The sequence below is a fragment of the Vanessa atalanta genome, chromosome 29 (genome assembly GCF_905147765.1).
Source record: "Vanessa atalanta chromosome 29, ilVanAtal1.2, whole genome shotgun sequence".
Classification (NCBI taxonomy): domain Eukaryota; kingdom Metazoa; phylum Arthropoda; class Insecta; order Lepidoptera; family Nymphalidae; genus Vanessa; species Vanessa atalanta.
In genome coordinates, this window is record NC_061899.1 from 1,834,133 (window position 1) to 1,852,804 (window position 18,672).

The 18,672-nt window shown below is 31.8% G+C and overlaps 1 protein-coding gene across 1 annotated transcript; it reads right to left on the minus strand.

The window, feature by feature from the left end:
- Positions 1 to 692: 692 nt before the first annotated feature.
- Positions 693 to 13,149, minus strand: LOC125075047. Its single transcript, XM_047686601.1, has 3 exons — positions 12,948 to 13,149; positions 1,182 to 1,370; positions 693 to 895 (listed from the first exon to the last, which is right to left on the minus strand). The coding sequence occupies exons 1-3, from the start codon at positions 13,057 to 13,059 to the stop codon at positions 759 to 761; spliced, it is 438 nt and encodes a 145-aa protein (XP_047542557.1). The 5' UTR covers positions 13,060 to 13,149; the 3' UTR covers positions 693 to 758.
- Between the last annotated feature and the right edge of the window lie 5,523 nt (positions 13,150 to 18,672).

Sequence of the window (18,672 nt, forward strand, 5' to 3'; positions counted from 1 at the left end):
ATTCACTATGGATTTGCGAAAAAATGGCGTTTTGAACGTCGACGAACCTGTGTGAAATTGGAAGTGAAATTAAAGTAAAAATAAGTAGTTAAGTGTAATATTGTTGTTTTATAATTAATGATATATTAATCATAAACTCTTAGTAGTGCACAACATGGCTGAGTTATTAGCAAATCGCATGAAATACGTAAATCTAAGGTTTGTTTATCTTTTTTCCTACTTCCATTGAAAGGTCTATCTGTAGCTGAAACGGATTGCTAGTGATAAAATTATTGTAAACATCTGGTCAATGATCATTTAATCAAAAGAGGGGTAATTAATGGGCCGTAAATAAAATTCGATATTAGAAATTTTGTATTTTTTATTGAATCTCTTTTCTATTTTTAATCACAATATCACAAACTTTACTTATAATAGGCAGGTATTCAAGTAAAAAAAACCGATAAACTTCTAAAAAAACCAAAATGGCTACGTGACAACAACATTAAAACTATGCTGTTAACAAAGGACGTAAGTTTTGTCATCGTTTGAATGGGACCGGAAATAGGAAACCGCTTTGAATTTCGAACAATAGTTAATTGTTATACTAAAATTAGAAAGCGGTGAAAAAAAATATCACGTTTATAAGTAAACAACGATCGGCTATTGAAAACGTAATTGTTGGAAAACAAAATTAAATGGACGCGGGAAAGTGGAATGTCAATTGTGCGTTCATTCACAGATAACTAATAAATTTAAAAACTATTTTTTTTTTTAATTTAGGCTTTCGTCTCCTCCGTTTTCTTCTCGTCTTCTGGGGGAGGGGTGGGGAGTTCTGGGTATTCTAACTTGACGCCATCCTCGCAGGTGAAGATCGGGCAGCAACCAGGGAATGGAGCAGTTTTGTTGGTTTTGTCTGTAAAATAAAAAAGGATGATACTTACATTATGTACTTCTAAATTTAAACAAAAGATAAAAAATAAAATAAAAAAAATTACAGCTATCAAACTGATATATTTGATGATGTACCTGGTGGGGGTAGGAATTGTTAATATGGCTTAGAGAGACAATATTTAGGGGGGGGGGTGACCACTTACCATTTGCCTGCCTATTTTATAAGGCACCACCAAGCAAAATCAAATAATTTAGAATTATCTAACTTCTTTATTGCAAATTTTAATTATTTTATTTCTTAAACTTACCAGTGTCAAGTTTGCATTTGGGGTTAGCGATCGGGAGGGGTCCGCAGTCCTCGACGAGTTCCAGAAGCCTGGGAGGCACGTCTTCACTGATGACGCAGGTACTGCGGCCGCAGAATGGAGCAAGGTCCCAGGAGTTTGTGGGCTCGACGGTGGCACAGCGAGTTGATGCGAAGCACATTCCGGGGAAATCTAAAATAAAAATTATAAAAATAAGTTTACATATTTAATAAAAACATTATTAACATATAGTTTTAAAATCTTAGTGTAGTTTCTAAGATACATTGAAACATACAATCTCAACAGATTTATAATATAAATTTAAATATATATCGAACAGAATAATACATACACCTAACTGAAAATATGTTACTAGCTAAATCTAAATCCTATATTTAAATAAACTTGACCAAACCGTCATCCCACATTTTACCCTCTCGAGGGTTGAATTACAAAAAACTATATAGCCTATGTCCTTCCCGGGGACTCAAACTATCTCAATACCAAATTTCATCTAAATCGGTTCAGAGGTTTGGACGTGAAGTGGTAACAGAGAGAGTTACTTTCGTATTTATTATTAGTATAAATTGTTGACTATAAGGAGAGCTAGTCAAACTTTCCGAACGTCATTACGTCGAGCTGTCAAATCGGTCTTTAATTTTTGGCGGGAAGCAGCGCGCGATACGGAGTACCTACCATTGCAAACCAGAAATTGAAAAAGTATTTTGGTATTAACTCATATATTATTTTAATAAATTTATTAAAAGTATTTTTGTTTTATTAATAATATTATACCATATATTTAGGAGATTACTAATATTCTTATTAACCCTGATTAAGTTGGCCGACAGCCTCTGATAAAGTTCGAACCTGCAATAGTCCTGCTGAGCTAAAGCTCTTTTAGAAGAAGGCTTAGAGCTTAATCCATTACGCCTCCACTGCGGGATGAACATGTGACACAATATCATACAAAGCAGTTTTCCTCACGCTTTGAATAAACGTATAATAAACAAATATATAATGTATAAAATATGAAAAAAATCATCAATAATTATTGAGATAATTAGGAACAAACAGACACATTAATTAATATATTTGTGAAAGTAGTCAACGAGTATACAACACGTATTGCTTTTTGTAATGTATTATAAAACTTGCAACATTGAAGCGTCAAAGGACTATGTGTCGTATGGTCTTGTTAATAAGGCGCATAAATTGGAATGTGTGAAAATGTCTCGCGTGACCGGCCCTGGTCTAGAATCTAGATTCAAATAAGCTTTACCACACCCAGCTTAATATGTAAGCGTCGGATTCGTTTTGTAATAATTTCTAGATTATTCGTTTAAAATCGATTTTGAATCGCGTTTAATAAACTCAACTGTTTACTGATTAGGTTTTGTTTTAAATGCGTTTTATTAGCCCTGATTGGCCAGTGTTTACAAGACGTGAATCTTAATCGATGATTCTGGGCTTAAACTCGAGGCAGACATCTGAATTTATGTAATAAATTTATACTAGAAGGTCTTCCGTGAAAGTTCACGTTTATTCGTATCTAAAAAATTAGTTAGTATTGGATAATATCGAAAACAATTTTTTTTATTGGTTTTAAAACTAATATCTTCCGTGCTTAGACAGTTAACTACTCAGAATTTACCATTTTTTATGGCCGATACGAGTAATTGAAATTGCTAACACAATATGTATGTAGGTACATCTATATATATATGATTTTTTTGTACATATGTACGTAACTATTTTTTGGACCGTAGATGGCGCTGCGATCGGAATCTTCATATAAAATTAACCCGACTGACATCGGGGCGGTATATTGTATACATCCAGTACTTATCGTCTGTATATATCGTGTGTATTTAAATATAATTTATACGAGTTTATGAGATACAGTTGGACATTCAATGAATATTAAAATAACGTTAAAATGTTAAATAATGATGCAACGTCAGAAAGTATTGTATTATTCATTACACGTACGTTACGTTACGTTGTTACCTGTTCTTTTATAATTGGGTCGTAAGGCATATTTTGTGTATTAACTATACTATAAAACGCTATATAAAGCGATATAAAAAAAAATAATTAAAACATAATTATTATTTTTATTTTTTATTTGATATTGTATATCGTGTGTTTAAGTACACTGGCTCACTCAGAATTTAAACAAAATCTATATCAAATTTTGACCTTGAAAATGACGTTTCAAAAGTACTTGTACGAGCCTACTTAAATAGAGTATTTTATTTTCATTATATACATATATGTTTGGTTTGTATTGTATATACAATTTATTACTAAACTATTATTAAAATAAAGTAAATATTTGTTTGCATAAGTAATTTATTTATATACATAGGCGAAGAAATGGGCCACCTGATGGTAAGTGGTCACTACCACCCATAGACATTAAATATTAACTAATACTTGAATCTCCAAGGCGCAGTCAACCTTGTCAGTTAAGATGATGTCCTTTGTGTTTGTAGTTATATCGGCTTACTCACCCGGAACATAACTGTTCTAAGTATTGCCGTTTGACGGGAGATTATCTAAAGAGTGGGTGGTACTTACCCACTTAAATTAGATTACTAATAAATTATTTACTTTTATATTTTTTGTATGAATATAAAAATTACTTGGTGGTAGGGCTTTGTGCAAGCCCATCTGGGTAGGTACCACCCACTCACCAGATATTCTACCGCCTAATAATAGTACACTGTATTGTTGTGTTCCGGTTAGAAGGGTGAGTGAGCCAGTGTAATCACAGGCACAAGAGACATAACATCTTAGCTCCCATGGTTGGTGGCGCATAGGTGATGTAAGGAATGGTTAATATTTCTTACAACGCCTTTGTCTGTGGGCGGTGGTGACCACTTACCATCAGGTGGCCCATATGCTCTTTTGCCAAAAAATGCCATAATTTTTTTTTTTTAATTAATAATTAGTTAATCAATGTTAAAACCTTTTTTTTGTCAAAGAACGAATGTCTGGAACCGCCTTTATATTAAGTTAAGCCGATATAAAACGATTACTCATGTGGTGAATGGACTTTATAGTTGCATCCAAGGTTGGCTGATTCACGATATTGCATTAAAACGCATTCTCTTTGAAATGCATTAGTAAATGTCAAAATGACAAAGGAATTGGCGGGTTTTTTTTTTATTTTTTATTAGAACGTTTAATGTCCGAAGGTAAAACAATGAATGATTAAGTTTTAAATTTAATTTAAATGTAACTATCAGTATTTAAAACGGGATATATACCATGTATTTTATTTTTATTTGGTGGAGCTCGACATTTCGACATTATCTACGAATGTCTTGTTAACGAGAAAAAAAATCTTATATAATTTAAATGTGTTCTGAATGTTTATTTGGGATTGGGTAACATTTATTATATTTTTTTTTAATGACACGATAGAATGGCAATAAAATTAACGATAAACATCGGTTTAGTAATATTTTTAGTTATATCTAAAATTAATATTAAAATTTGTCACATTATAAACGAGAGCGGCCATTTGCAAAAATGCAACTGAGTGTTACACAAGTGATTACGACACAAAATCCGTCTTCGGATTAACCGCCCTACATTCTAACACTTCTAGAAACTTCTAACTTTCACTACGCGTTCGATCTCTTTCATGTGTAACTGTGATTTATCTGAACAAATTTCTGATTCGATTTAATTTTAAACGGTGATTGTGAAAGGCGACATTTCAAACGGCCATTATGTCTTTAGTCATGTACTGATTTTATAACGTTTTAATGTTAAAACAATTATGAATTTAAGACGTAATGAGTGTTTGTACAACATTAAATAAATATTGCATTTTACTGACTATTACTAGTTGTCAGTCTCTATTTCGTACGGGAAAAATTTATATATATATATATATATATATATATATATATATATATATATATATATATATATATAATATATATATAGAAAATATATATATAGAAAAAATTCGCGTATTAAATATATATATATAATAAAGATTTAAAACGAAAGAAATAAATAATTCTTTTTATTACAAAACAATAGATCACTGGCTTGCTGTATTACGCAAAGTTACCGAACGCAATCAAAGATGGCTGCAATGAAAATTGATGGCGGCAAAACGACCGGAAAATTACCAATTAAACATGCAAAATATGCGTAATAAAGTTAATTGGTATAGATATGTGAATAATTTAATAAAATTACCCAAGAACTCGGTCATTTATGAAACGATTTTGGAAAATTTATTTACGCCATTCAACTAAGAATTGAATCGAAGTTTATCATTTATTACTTTTTAAAAATTATAACACTTGACGTGACAGTGAACGATTACAGACGTCACATTAAATATTTTTTGACGTTTCGACTAACGATGAATATGAACTGAAGATTTACATTACATTACATTTACATTAACAGCCTGTAAATTTCCCACTGCTTGGCTAAGGCCTAGAAGGTATGAGCATATTCCACCACGCTGCTCATTGGAGCAGCGTGGTGGAATATATTATACCCACATTGGCGGGTTGGTGGAATACAGATGTGGCAGAATTTCGTTAAAATTAACTACATGCAGGTTTCCTCGCGATGTTTTCCTTCACCGCCGAGCACGAGATGAATTATAAACACAAATTAAGCACATGAAATCAATGCTTGCCTGGGTATGAAACCGCAACCATCGGTTAAGATGCACGTGTTCTAACCACTGGGCCATCTCGGCTCAGAAGAAGATTTACTTCATTGTTTTTTTTTTAAATGAATTACTATGTCTAGACAGATTATCAAAGAGAACGCGCCGAAAGATAGAGGCCAACTGTTGACCACTAAGTACACGCACACAAGTAAAGTAGTATGGCGTTTGGCGTATGTCAAGTGTAGCTGTCACGCACACCAAAATATTAAAATTAGCTCGTTTTTTTGTAGTGTGACGTTAGATATATATTCAATTTGTATTTTAGTGTGGCTGTATGTTATGTAACTACTGAATTTCTTGTCGATTCTGTAGAATCTACATTCCGAACCGGTGGCAGCTTATACTTAAAATAAATCATTCCACCAAAGCTATCTTCATGTAAATTTCCGAACACGTTTGACAATCAGCTTGGATTATACTTCAACAAATAACAGATTTGTTATAATTAGATCGATATCTGCAATAATATTGACTAAGTGCATTTCCTTACAGGTTTATAATTGTTGGTAACTAGATAAATTACAAACACTTAGAAACACAAACGAGAAAACTTTAGAAACAGTTCTAGACAGATTTCACTTTTAATGACAGACGAGGAAGAGACGTTCTATCCTTATATAACGCCAGTAACGTATCTACAAAACAAAACTATTAATTCGACTTGTATAAACATACATACAAACTGAGAACATTCAAGCTTAGCGGTTGAAACATGTGAATTTTAAACGAATGTTGTAGGTTCATAATTGACATGTTTGTTAGTGAAGGATGCTTGCATGTAGAGAATGAAAATCTGCTACGTAATATATACACGCATGGTGGAATATTCTTCAAATCTTCACCTTAAGAAGGCTTTAGCCCAGCAATGGGATATTTAGATTTATTCCTATATGATTTAAAAAATCATGACGAATAAGCAAATAGTGAGCCGAGATGGGCTAGTGGTTAGAACGCGTGCATCTTAACCGATGATTTCGAGTTCAAACCCAAGCAAGCACCACTGAATTTTCATGTGCTTAATTTGTGTTTATAATTCATCTCGTGCTCGGCGGTGAAGGAAAACATCGCGAGGAAACCTGCATGTGTCTAATTTCGACGAAATTCTGCCACATGTGTATTCCATAATTGGAGCAGCTTGGTGGAATATGCTCATACCTTCTTCTCAAAAAGGAGAGGAGGCCTTAGCCCAGCAGTGGGAAATTTACAGGCTGCTAATGTAATGTATGTATTGTAAACAAATAGTTGTTTGGTTATACGAGAGATGATTTAAATCTATTTAAACTTTAATATTTCAACTGTCTTGATGTTCAATTAATAAAACTCTGACGAAATTAGGTTGAATTTGAACATTAACATATATTTGAATATATTAATCGATATATTTATATTGACCTTTAATATAGAATTTATGAAACGATATAAATCGCAGAATTTTATATAATTATATATCTTCAAACTAGTTAGAAACTCGAGCATAATAAATTTAAATTAATTATCTTTGGCTGTATGTGTCATTACATCAGCTATAATAATAAAAAAAAACAACCTGTCATTTATCTCAATACACGAACGTTCCACGTTTTCATCGAATATGATCGTTTGATTTATTGTGATTAGTTCATGTATCAATAGAGTCTTTATTGAAAATATTTTAAAATTAAAACGCTTTATCTATTTGCCGTTCCTAAATTAAGTATCGTATTGTACAGGATAATTGGTGCTAATTAATTATTCTCAGAACACACAAACATACTGAAATCATCTTACGTAACTATTTATTGGAGTAAAATTAAATCCTGTTAGACAACATCACGCACACATCTAAAAAAACAAATAAGCTTAAATTAGAAACGCAGACATAAGTCACGATTTAAAATTTAATTTAAAAAAAAAAACGAATTATATGTAACAAACTTGAACGTTATAACTGAAATTAATTTTACCTTTGCCAATGTATTTTAAGTTTCGTTTATTAACAACATCTATAATTAAAATAAAAAAAACTAACATATTCATGTCAAAATATCAAGAACGTCTGATAAATGACAAAAGTGTGCAAAAGCAATCGCTCATCGTTCACTTTCCATTCAGTGTGGTCACGGAATGTTTTTTTGCGTGGTTATGTAAATGTTTATTTTTTTTTAAAGCGAAAGTCAATATCTATACATCCTTATATTTAATTCACAATAACTTGTGAGGGCTTCATTTTTAAAGTATTATTGAATTTATAATTGCTTTTTAATTTCTTTGCATATTTTCAAATTCGTGTACGAAAAACATTCTACAATCACAATCATAATACAAATTCTATAAACTCTTTCAGACCTTGAATCTTATCCCAATAAAAAAAGAATAGCATATAATTTGGTCTAAAATAGAATATATATTTTGGAAACATTCGATATTTGAAAATTTTGTAAAAAACTGTTCCATTAACTCCCATACTAACTATTTTAAACTAACCTTTTCCTTAATCTTATAATTCCATCGAAATGCATTTAATAGCCTAAGATTCGAACCCTACAGCCATAAAAGTTACTCCTTATAGATCAAGTCGAATTAGCAAGAATATTTAAATGGAAATAGTTATTAAAATTCATTGCCTCCAAGTAACTCAGTCGTTATGAAGTTTCTAGAATAATCCAAGGTTGGTTTCAGACCACTCACCATATTCGACTTTATATGACTCAACCTTTCACAACAAAAAGGTCACCAGGAACTTTTTTTTCTGTCCAATTCGTGTGACAGATAAAAAATAATACGATTGAACTGTCAAAAAACGATTGTATTTTTATTGTTGTTCAAATATACACACATTGTTCCGTAAACAATTTATTTCAGTGCAAATAAATCGAATGGAGATTTTTTGCCGCCTTTTTTTACCTTTTCTACAGATAAATAAAAATAGGCGATATATATATATATATATATATATATATATTATAAAGATAACAAAAATTTTACTAAATAACACATAAATTAAATATAACTCTAATAACGAAGTTTAACGATTTCCTTTTTATATCCAAAACAAATATATAAATTAATTTATATATAAGGAAGTGCCGATAAAGTAATTAAAAAAAAACTATATACTTGAACTAGTGTCGATAATGGTAGCAATCATTTCCTGTTGAATCGTAATTATTTTTGCGAAATATTAACATGCCTGTCTGTTCATAGTAATGAGACGATTACCTTTTTTTTTAAAATTTTGTCGTCAGCTTTAGTGTTGTGTTGTATTGATACGGTTTTAAGATTATTCGACCACGCCAGTGTGGGTTAGTTAGTAGATAGATGCAAACGAGGCGTATGACATGAGATTTAACCGCTTTAATTTGTAACAGTGTGATGGGATATAATCCAGACCTATTTACGAGGAGATAATTTCTTCTACCAGTGGAATATTTTGAATTTTTTTCAAGCATTATTTTATTTCTTTAAATTAATCATAAATCGAGCCGAGATAGCCCAGTGGTTGGAACGCGTACCAACCAATTATCGAAGGTTCAATTGCGGCTTAATTTTTGTTTATAATTCATCTCGTGCTCGGAAATAAACTTAAAATATCTTAAGGAAATTTGCATGTGTCTAATTTCAATGCAATTCTATGTACCAGTATTGTATCGATATATATATATATATATATAAAAATTAAACAAAGTCATAGTTTATAATGTATATATATTTCTGTTAAAAATATATACATTTATATGACGAAATTCGAAATCATAATTATGTTGCAATGGAAGTTGTAAGGATATGTGAAATCAAACGCATCCATTGCTAGGTTGAGCAACTGGTTGCACGATTTGCAACCAGCTACGATTTAGTTTACGATAAAAATATTAATATACTTTAGAGACCTAAGTTATATTTAACACATTTAATATTTTATGAACACAAAATATATTTGAAAATCGAATTAGAAATGGTTATTTATATCTTGTTATATATTTATATGGTTGTTATATTTATATCTACACATACATAATGATGACTGGATAAAAATAAATTTACTCTATATTCAATTTACTTTACTCTTTAAATTATTTTAATAAACAAAAATCGTAAAAATATATTTTACATCTGCCGTACGTCGTGTGACGGCCCCTTTTTTTAAACCCCTAATGTTTTTTGACAATAATATGTACAATTACAGATATATCGTTGAGTCTTACAATCCATCGTTCTATGCAAGCTTAAGTATTTTTTTGATAATAAGTAAAGGTCACTTTGTAATGTACATAAGACTCAGCATAAAACTCATTCTTATGAGACAGTAAAATTGTATTATATAAGTATCTCAATTAACACGATGAAATTATTATTTATACTGAATAAATTTAACGATATTTTGATATCTAGTATTTGTAGAGCGACGGGTCGCATAGTAAACTACATTTAAAAAGACATCGTTTAAACCAATATTAACTGACAATATCTATTGTTAATTATTACGGTGTATTAACACTCACCATCACTTAACTACGTAAATAAGTATAAAATCTTTGATTTTGTATTTTAAGTTCGGATTTAAGTTCGACACACAAGAAGCAAATCCTCAATCAAGATTTCCCTTGGAAATAAAAACTAATAATCGACTTTCGTTAACAAGATAACCACTATTAATAAATCATCTTACTATTTTTTTTTGAGGGAACGATTTGGAGATTACTCCACCACGCTATAATACGGGTTGAATATTCATACATCATTAACCACATGAATTCAGTGGTGCTTGCCCCCGGTTCAAACTTAGAATCATTAGTTAAGATTCACGCTTTGTAAACACTGGGCTATCACTGCTTTCTCCTCAAAAATGGAAATTAGATTTGTTTACCCGTAAAAAATGTTAAATGTTTGTACTGAAAATTTGTACGAAGGTTTCTGAATCGCGCTAGCGTTTGGTTCACAACAATCTATATAAGGTCTCGACATTGAAAATATAATATTGGCATTTTTGGGAACTTTGTGCTTTATTGCAATTACCAAAACTACGAAACTGGTTACATGGATCGTACATAATAAAGATCTTTGCCCAACGGTGGGACATAAACAGGCTATCCCTACTTACTAAATAATCAGCATTATTAATAATTTAAAAGCCAATTATAATTTTCTTTACGCCGTCTTGAATACCAAGGTCAAGATTAATTGAGACCATTCTCTATCAAATAAATGTATTTAATTTAAATATTATACAACAAATTTAAGACATACCTACGAATATAGAAGCCGAGATGGCCCAGTGGTTAGAACGCGTGCATCTTAGCTGATGATATTTGTTTCAAACTCGGACGGACAACATTGATGTTTTACGTATTTATTTTGTGTTTAACGAAACCAGTATTTGTTTAATTTCAACCAACGCGTATTAGAGCAGATTGGTGGAATAAGATCCAATCCTTCTCTTTAAATAGAAAGGAGGCCTTAACTTATCGCGAGACATTTTCAGACCGTTACTTGTTTACTTGACTACTAATTACGAAGAAAGAAAGCGTGATTATCATTCTAATTTTTCTACCTTAAAGCAGCCATTAAACAATCGACGTTTTTTTTATAGTCACGTTATACGTCACTTAAATATAGAACATAGATAAAAATCATAGATATATAGTTACTTATATGCAATACATAGATAGAAATCCCTAAGATTATCATGAAAATGATCCGTTAAAACAACAAAAGTTTTGAAATGTATTCAATTACGTATCGTGTATCAAACAATCAAACGCTTCTAAGTATGAAACTTGAACGATAAAATAATAAATATTCAAATCAGATTAAAATTTAATTTATTATTTATACGACTCATATAATAAGTATATACTAATAATATATACATCGTACGATTATGTAATTCATATTAACTGCCTAGTTTATTAGAAGGCTGTATCTTTAAGTCCTTAGCATGTAGTAAAACGATCAATACACGATCACAGCCTTGTTATGAAATTTAAAAAAAAATAAGCGACTCAAAGTATATGCCAATCAAATAAATATTTTTTTACTAGTGCCACAGTAGACTTGTCTCCCTTGAGTATGTAATGTAATATCTGATTATAAATATACAATTATATCTAAGAAAACAAAGCATTATGGATCGTATCTATTCGTAATTATTCAATTAATTATTATTAAAACACAACGATAAATAAATTTAATTTGATTAGAAATTATTCATTGTTATTAAATAACGTTATTACTCAACACATACGTAATTATTATCGAATTATATAAACTCTAAATAAATCATTATTCACATAAATAGTTTATAGTCTAATTATAGTGTAGCTTGTCCAGTATAACATTTTCGCTTAGTGATGCGCACGCGTTGATGTCTAATTTAAGTGGACTGTTTGTTTTATTAATAATGTTTAATAATTATATGTCTCAATATATATATATATATTAATAATACTATAAAAGCGAAATTAGATCTGTCTGTTACGCTTTCTCGGCTAAAACACTAAGCCGAATTTTATGATATTTGGTAGAAAGTAAACTTGTACCCAAAGGAAGGACATATGCTACTTTAGTATACCTAACCTAAGGAACAAAATGTGAGCAAAGTAGTACTTTATATAACATAAAACAGGTACACCTATTAAATAAATTTTCATTTGCTTCAGGATTATACTAACTACCTATTGATAGACCTCTTCAAGAGTAGGTTTTAGACTAGCAGTATGTTAAAAGGCTACTTTTAAAACTTATTTGTAACTAGACAGCCTCGTTAAGTATTTTAATTCAATTTTACGCAGTAATATTTATGTATTGTATGTATTTAAAAGTGTTATTATTTTTTTTTTAATGAATTCAAAATAATTTAATCCATTTGATTAATTGTTAAAAATCAACTGGATTTTTCATTGAACAAAATTAATAGGTAAAATTATATTTATAATTGTTTTTTTTCTTTTTTTTTATTAAAAATTATTGTAATATTCGAATTTTTACACGTAATGAAAAAATTTCGTCTCATTAAAAACGACATTGCCAATTATATACAATTTTAATAAGACACAAATTATTTTCACAAAGGCACTGACCTCTCAAAACGTCAGCTGGGATAAGCCGTCTGAACGTCTTCGGCCGTTCTTCCTCCTTCTCTTCAGCGGCGAACGCCAACGCGAAAACAGCCAGGACAACTAGGTACTTCATCTTGAACACCTGTTTGGTGAATATAAAAAGAATAAAAAACCCAAGCGCGCTTTCCGTTAACTTCGAATGCGTTCGCGCGAACGACTGAGTTCTAAATTCAATTTTCGCGGTATTTTATTCGTTACGTGCGGGCGGGGAGTGAGCGGACAAGATGGCGGCTTGGTGGGTATCATATTTTTTAATGTTTTATGCCATGTTCACACGAGACAATACATTAAGTTGTGACAATGTTTTACTCGTGAACTGACAGTGAACTGTTGATAACAATTTGGATGTACGTGCGTGACGATTAAATCAATCTTGGCTAGTTTCAGTGCAGTTAAATTTATCGTATCATCCTTCAAGATTACTTTCACAAAACGTATTAAGAGCTATAAGCTAAGATTATATAGTATTAGGAAAAAAAAACGCAGTCCAAATATGAACGTCATTTTATTCCAATAATGGGTCTTTTGAAATTACATTCTAATTTTAAAATAAATTTGATTTTTTTTTCAATTCGAACGCAAAGCGAAGTCTTTGTGCTTTATTTTTAAATACACATTGATTCAAATGTAGAACAGACAATAAAACGAAAACGAAGAAATGATAAAAGTTTATATTATTATTTATTTAATTAAATCTCAACACATTTAAAATGGAATAATTAAAAAAAAATACAGACTAATAGAGAAAATAAATATTACAATTTCATTTCGAAATTTAAATAATGAAACAAAAAAAAGTTTTTATATATTTTACCAATAAATACCATGTCCTCGGAATTATACTTTTTTTTTTTTTTTAATAATTGCATCAGGTAAAACGTAAAGACTGAAGGACTATACGAATTGTCACAATACAATAGTTTTTACGCTATTGTTGTATGTATGTAGCTTTTATGAACGTCGTCAGTTTGGCTCAGGGTTGCGTGTGTTACGAAATACCATTTTTTTATTGTTGATTGTTCGAAACATCGTGTGAATACGAAAGATAACTGAACTCGTTTCTTGGGTATTATGTTTCGCATTTCTGGAACTTTTTCAATAATTCAGTTCGATCACCATTTTGTTTAATAACGCAACTTTAATAGCATTGTTATAGGCCTGTAAAGGCGTATCACACTGTATTGACTTGACGTAACTTATTACACATAATATTCAGAAGTTTAAGAGTCGCGTAGTTATCCTGACACTTGTGGATATTGTCGTCCTCATTTCTGACACAATCTTTAAACTTAAATAGATTTGAAAATACAAAGCGACTACTTTGTTTTAAAGAGAAAAATTAACTTTGCCGTCAATAAACAAAAATAGTTACTGTAAATATCATGCGTGCGTGGAATGGTGGCAAGAATACTTGCTAATATTTCCTCGTTGAAACGCAATTCCGATCCTCTGGGCAAACAATGAACCTGCGCTCCTGTCACGGGTGGAGGCAATAAGGCGAGGTCAGTGGCGTAGTTATCGTAGGGCCAGGTGGTGCAGTGCACCAGGGCCCCTGAGCTCTGGGGGCCCTCTAACCTGCTATGAAAAGAGCTTTGAATAGAGATGAAGTATGGATTTAATTTACTAACGATATGTTCAACTCACTGTATCCTGTATCCTATTCTTATCTATAATTTTGAATGCCAATATACGTTAAAGAGGGGGCGAGAGCCCGATTCTTTTTCTATGCACCGCGGCCCTAACCCACCTAGCTACGCCACTGGACGAGGTGTAATATAAAATATATATAAAGGCTATTAGTACATAGGTAATATATAAATGTTGTACATTACTGGGGAATAATTACATATTTATTATTTATATATTATAAGTATTAAATTTATGTATTTTCTTATATATATAGTATAGAACAAAGTCGCTTACCGCTGTCTGTCCCTATGTATGCTTAAATCTTTTAAATTACACAACGGATTTTGATGCGGTTTTTTTTCATAGATAGATTGATTCAAGAGGAAGGTTTATATGTATAATTCATGCACCATATAGCAGAGAAACACTGATAATTCTAGAGGTTTCTAAAGTGATGTCGTAAATAAACACATTTTTTTTTGCTCTTACATTGCAAACACTAGATTAACCCTACGAGATAGTTCAAAATAATATACTACAGTATTGTACACCTTTAAAGGTTCTTCAAGTTCAAAAGTTTGCGATGGTATATGCCTATCTCTGAAGGATAATCCACAATAACCTTTACTTTTTACGAAAAATAATGGCTCATTTTCAAAGCGATTTTAAGCGATACAACATTAATCCTTATCCAATTAATTGCCTTAAATACATTGTGCATTTTATATGGATCAAAATGGCCCTTACATCGTTTAATTTAAATGAATATATTGTTTATATTAATATAATATAATAATTTCCTTCTCTTTCTCTCTGCCTCTTTTTATTATACACAGTTTTGCGTTACAACGCGTGCACCGTAACCGATGATTTCGGGTTCAAACCCAGACAAGCACCACTGAATTTTAATGTGCTTAATCTGTGTTTATAATTCATCTCGTGCTCGGCGGTGAAGGAAAACATCTTGAAGAAACCTGCATGTGTCTAATTTCAACGAAATTCTGCCACATGTGCATTCCATTGGAGCTGCCCGCATTGGAGCTGCGTGGTGGAATATGCTCCAAACCTTTTTCCTCGGAGGCCCATAGCCCAGCAGTGAAAAATTTACATGCTGCTAATGTAATGTAAATGTTACGTCTAGCCTATAGCTGTATATTTTGATGTCAAAATATTATGATGAAAGTAGAGTTGGGAGGTTTTTTGAGAGGTTGTAATATATGCGTGGAGGTCATACATTAACTTATAATTTTTATTATATTAATGCGGTATCGATTTAGTGTGAGATTTTTTTTTTTTTAATTATATACCTTTGATTGTTCAACCAGTAGTATTATAGGATGACCTTCGTCTGGGTGTTTGTGGTACCGTCATTACTTCTGATCTTCCATAACACAAGTGCTTTAGCTACTTACATTGGGATCAGAGTAATGTATGTGATTTTGTCCAATATTTATTATTTGTCTGTAACCAAAACTGTTATACTGAAGAAAGCATTAATAAAGCAGATATATATGGTTATGTCAAAAATAAATTAATATCACGTATACATAAGGTTAGAAAGATGACTACTACGGTTCAATGGTACGGACAATGGTGGTCACCATTTCTCATATTCAGTGGTGCTAAATACTCCTTGTGGTACAATATAATACGATCAAAACAGTCAAATTAATAGTCAAAGTCAAGTCAAAGTCAAAAATCTTTATTCAATATAGAAGTGTTTACACTTGCTTATTGATATACGGAATTTAGCACCTCGGACCTGAGAAGAACCGGCAAAAGAAACTCAGCGGGATATATATTTTTTTTTAACCATTTTACATGTACAATGATAATTATATTTTAGTTATTTGAAACAGCCTGGAGGTGATCATTTCATTCCCAAGGTGTGCAGTCAAGTAAAAAGTCATTAGTGTTGTAATATCCTTTAGCACACAAACGCTCTTTAACGATTCTTTTGAATTTTATAATTGAATAATTTTGAACGTTTTCTGCGATCCTGTTGTAAAAACGTATACATTGCCCCAAAAAAGAGTTACTAACCCTGTGTAATCGGGTACTTGGAGTAACAAGTTTGTTCTTGTTCCTAGTGTTAATAAATTGCACGAATAGCCCTCTTCTGCAATTTAAAATAATTAGCATTGAGTTTAATATTGGTACAGATCTTAGTCAAATGAGATACTTATGTCATTTATTTGTATTACTTTTATTTTTCAAATATTAAATACAATTGTTGTTGTTGTTCTACAAGATCTACAATTTTTGATGAAACTATTTGAATAATAACACTCGCCTTTAACGAGAAAATGAAAAAATCAATACGTAAAAACTTTTAAATGGAATTTTGTTATATATTTTTTTTTATGGCATTTGTTGGCGGACGAGCATATGGGCCACCTGATGGTAAGTGGTCACCACCGCCTGTAGACAAAGGCGCTGTAAGAAATATTAACCATTCCTTACATCACCTATGCGCCACCAACCTTGGGAACTAAGATGTTATGTCCCTTGTGCCTGTGATTACAATATATATAGATTCTTTGAGCCTTTTATCGATATTTCTTTTGTAATAGATCAAACTTTAAATTGTTTGCGAAGTATTGTTAATTGGAATATCTATTTTGACTGCATTATAACGTAGGTGAGAATTGATTAAGCTAACGATCATTCAACTATCAAACTATTCTGTAACAAGAAACTTCGAGTTTACGACCGAACACGAGCGTGACAATTCAGATTGTGATTATATGAATTAGAAAATATATACGATACACGTATCAAAATGGCGTATGACTGAAAAACATTTGTCAATATTTCACGAGTGAGACACGAAGTGATTTCTTATAGAATCGCACTGTTGAACTTATACGGGAACTTAAAATAACCCTCTCCATAACGTCACCGAAGTCAGTTAAGAATCCGCTTAGTTTCATTTGCTCGTTCAACGGAACTCAAGAGACGTTTACCTTTCAAACTTTTTTGTATTATTTTATAAGAGAAAGTATATTGACTCGACTTTCAGTAATACATTTGACTTTGACTTTGAAATTGTATTATATAAATAAACTATAGCATTTGCAGCCCGTAAATGTCCCACTGCTGGGATAAAGGCCTCCTCTCCCTTTTGAGGAGAAGGTTTTGGAGCATATTCCACCACGCTGCTCCAATGCGGGTTGGCGGAATACACATGTGGCAGAATTTCGTTGAATTTTTTTTTTAATTGAAATTAGACACATGCAGGTTTCCTCACGATGTTTTCCTTCACCGCCGAGCACGAGATGAATTATAAACACAAATTAAGCACATGAAAATTCAGTGGTGCCTGCCTGGGTTTGAACCCGAAATCATCGGTTAAGATGCACGCGTTCTAACCACTGGGCCGTCTCGGCTCTCTAATAAACTATAAACGACCTTAAAATATTGGTATAATGATTATATAATTTCGGATCTATTGTGTGTGATGGTTCCTCCTGCTTGACCTAGACCAAGCGAGGTACGGGCCTCGGGGTTGCCCTCCTTACCGTGGCTGTTCCTCCCCGGTAGCCTTAGCTACCGTGGCAATGTGTTTTGACCCGGTGGGTCAGGGCCCTATAGGCCCAGTCGGATCTATTACATTCTAATACGAAACATCTAGTGTTGGGGCCGCTTGGGGTCGGTTAAGATTGGCTCGTGTGACGTGACGGCAAACGTCATGACGTTCTCTTATGACGTCATATCACTTCTCTGCCGTTCTGAACTCCCGTGTCTGTTTTATTAACCGTATATCTTTTATCAATAAAAAATACATTAACGAAATTACATTTTTATTTATATTCAAGGTTTAGAGTTTCGTTTAGGTTTCAACGGCGCTGCGCAAAAGATGGTTGCACATATAGCAGAACTTTATTGAAATTAGACACATGCAGGTTTCCTTACGATATTGTCCCTAACCGCCGAAATCTATATATATAAAAGCGAAATACCACTCACTGTTTAATCACGAAATCTTAGAAACTACAATACACACAAACTTGAAATTTGGCAGGTAGGTTCCTTATAGGGTGTAGACGTCCGCTAA

What these genes read in the sequence shown, in the direction of transcription:
- LOC125075047 (XM_047686601.1), bottom strand. Translation starts at nt 13,059, where the DNA reads ATGAAGTACCTAGTTGTCCTGGCTGTTTTCGCGTTGGCGTTCGCCGCT. An exon ending in CCCAGCTGACGTTTTGAGAG is followed by an intron (nt 1,371 to 12,947) that starts GTCAGTGCCTTT and finishes TTTTTATTTTAG; the next exon opens with ATTTCCCCGGAATGTGCTTC. An exon ending in CAAATGCAAACTTGACACTG is followed by an intron (nt 896 to 1,181) that starts GTAAGTTTAAGA and finishes TTTATTTTACAG; the next exon opens with ACAAAACCAACAAAACTGCT.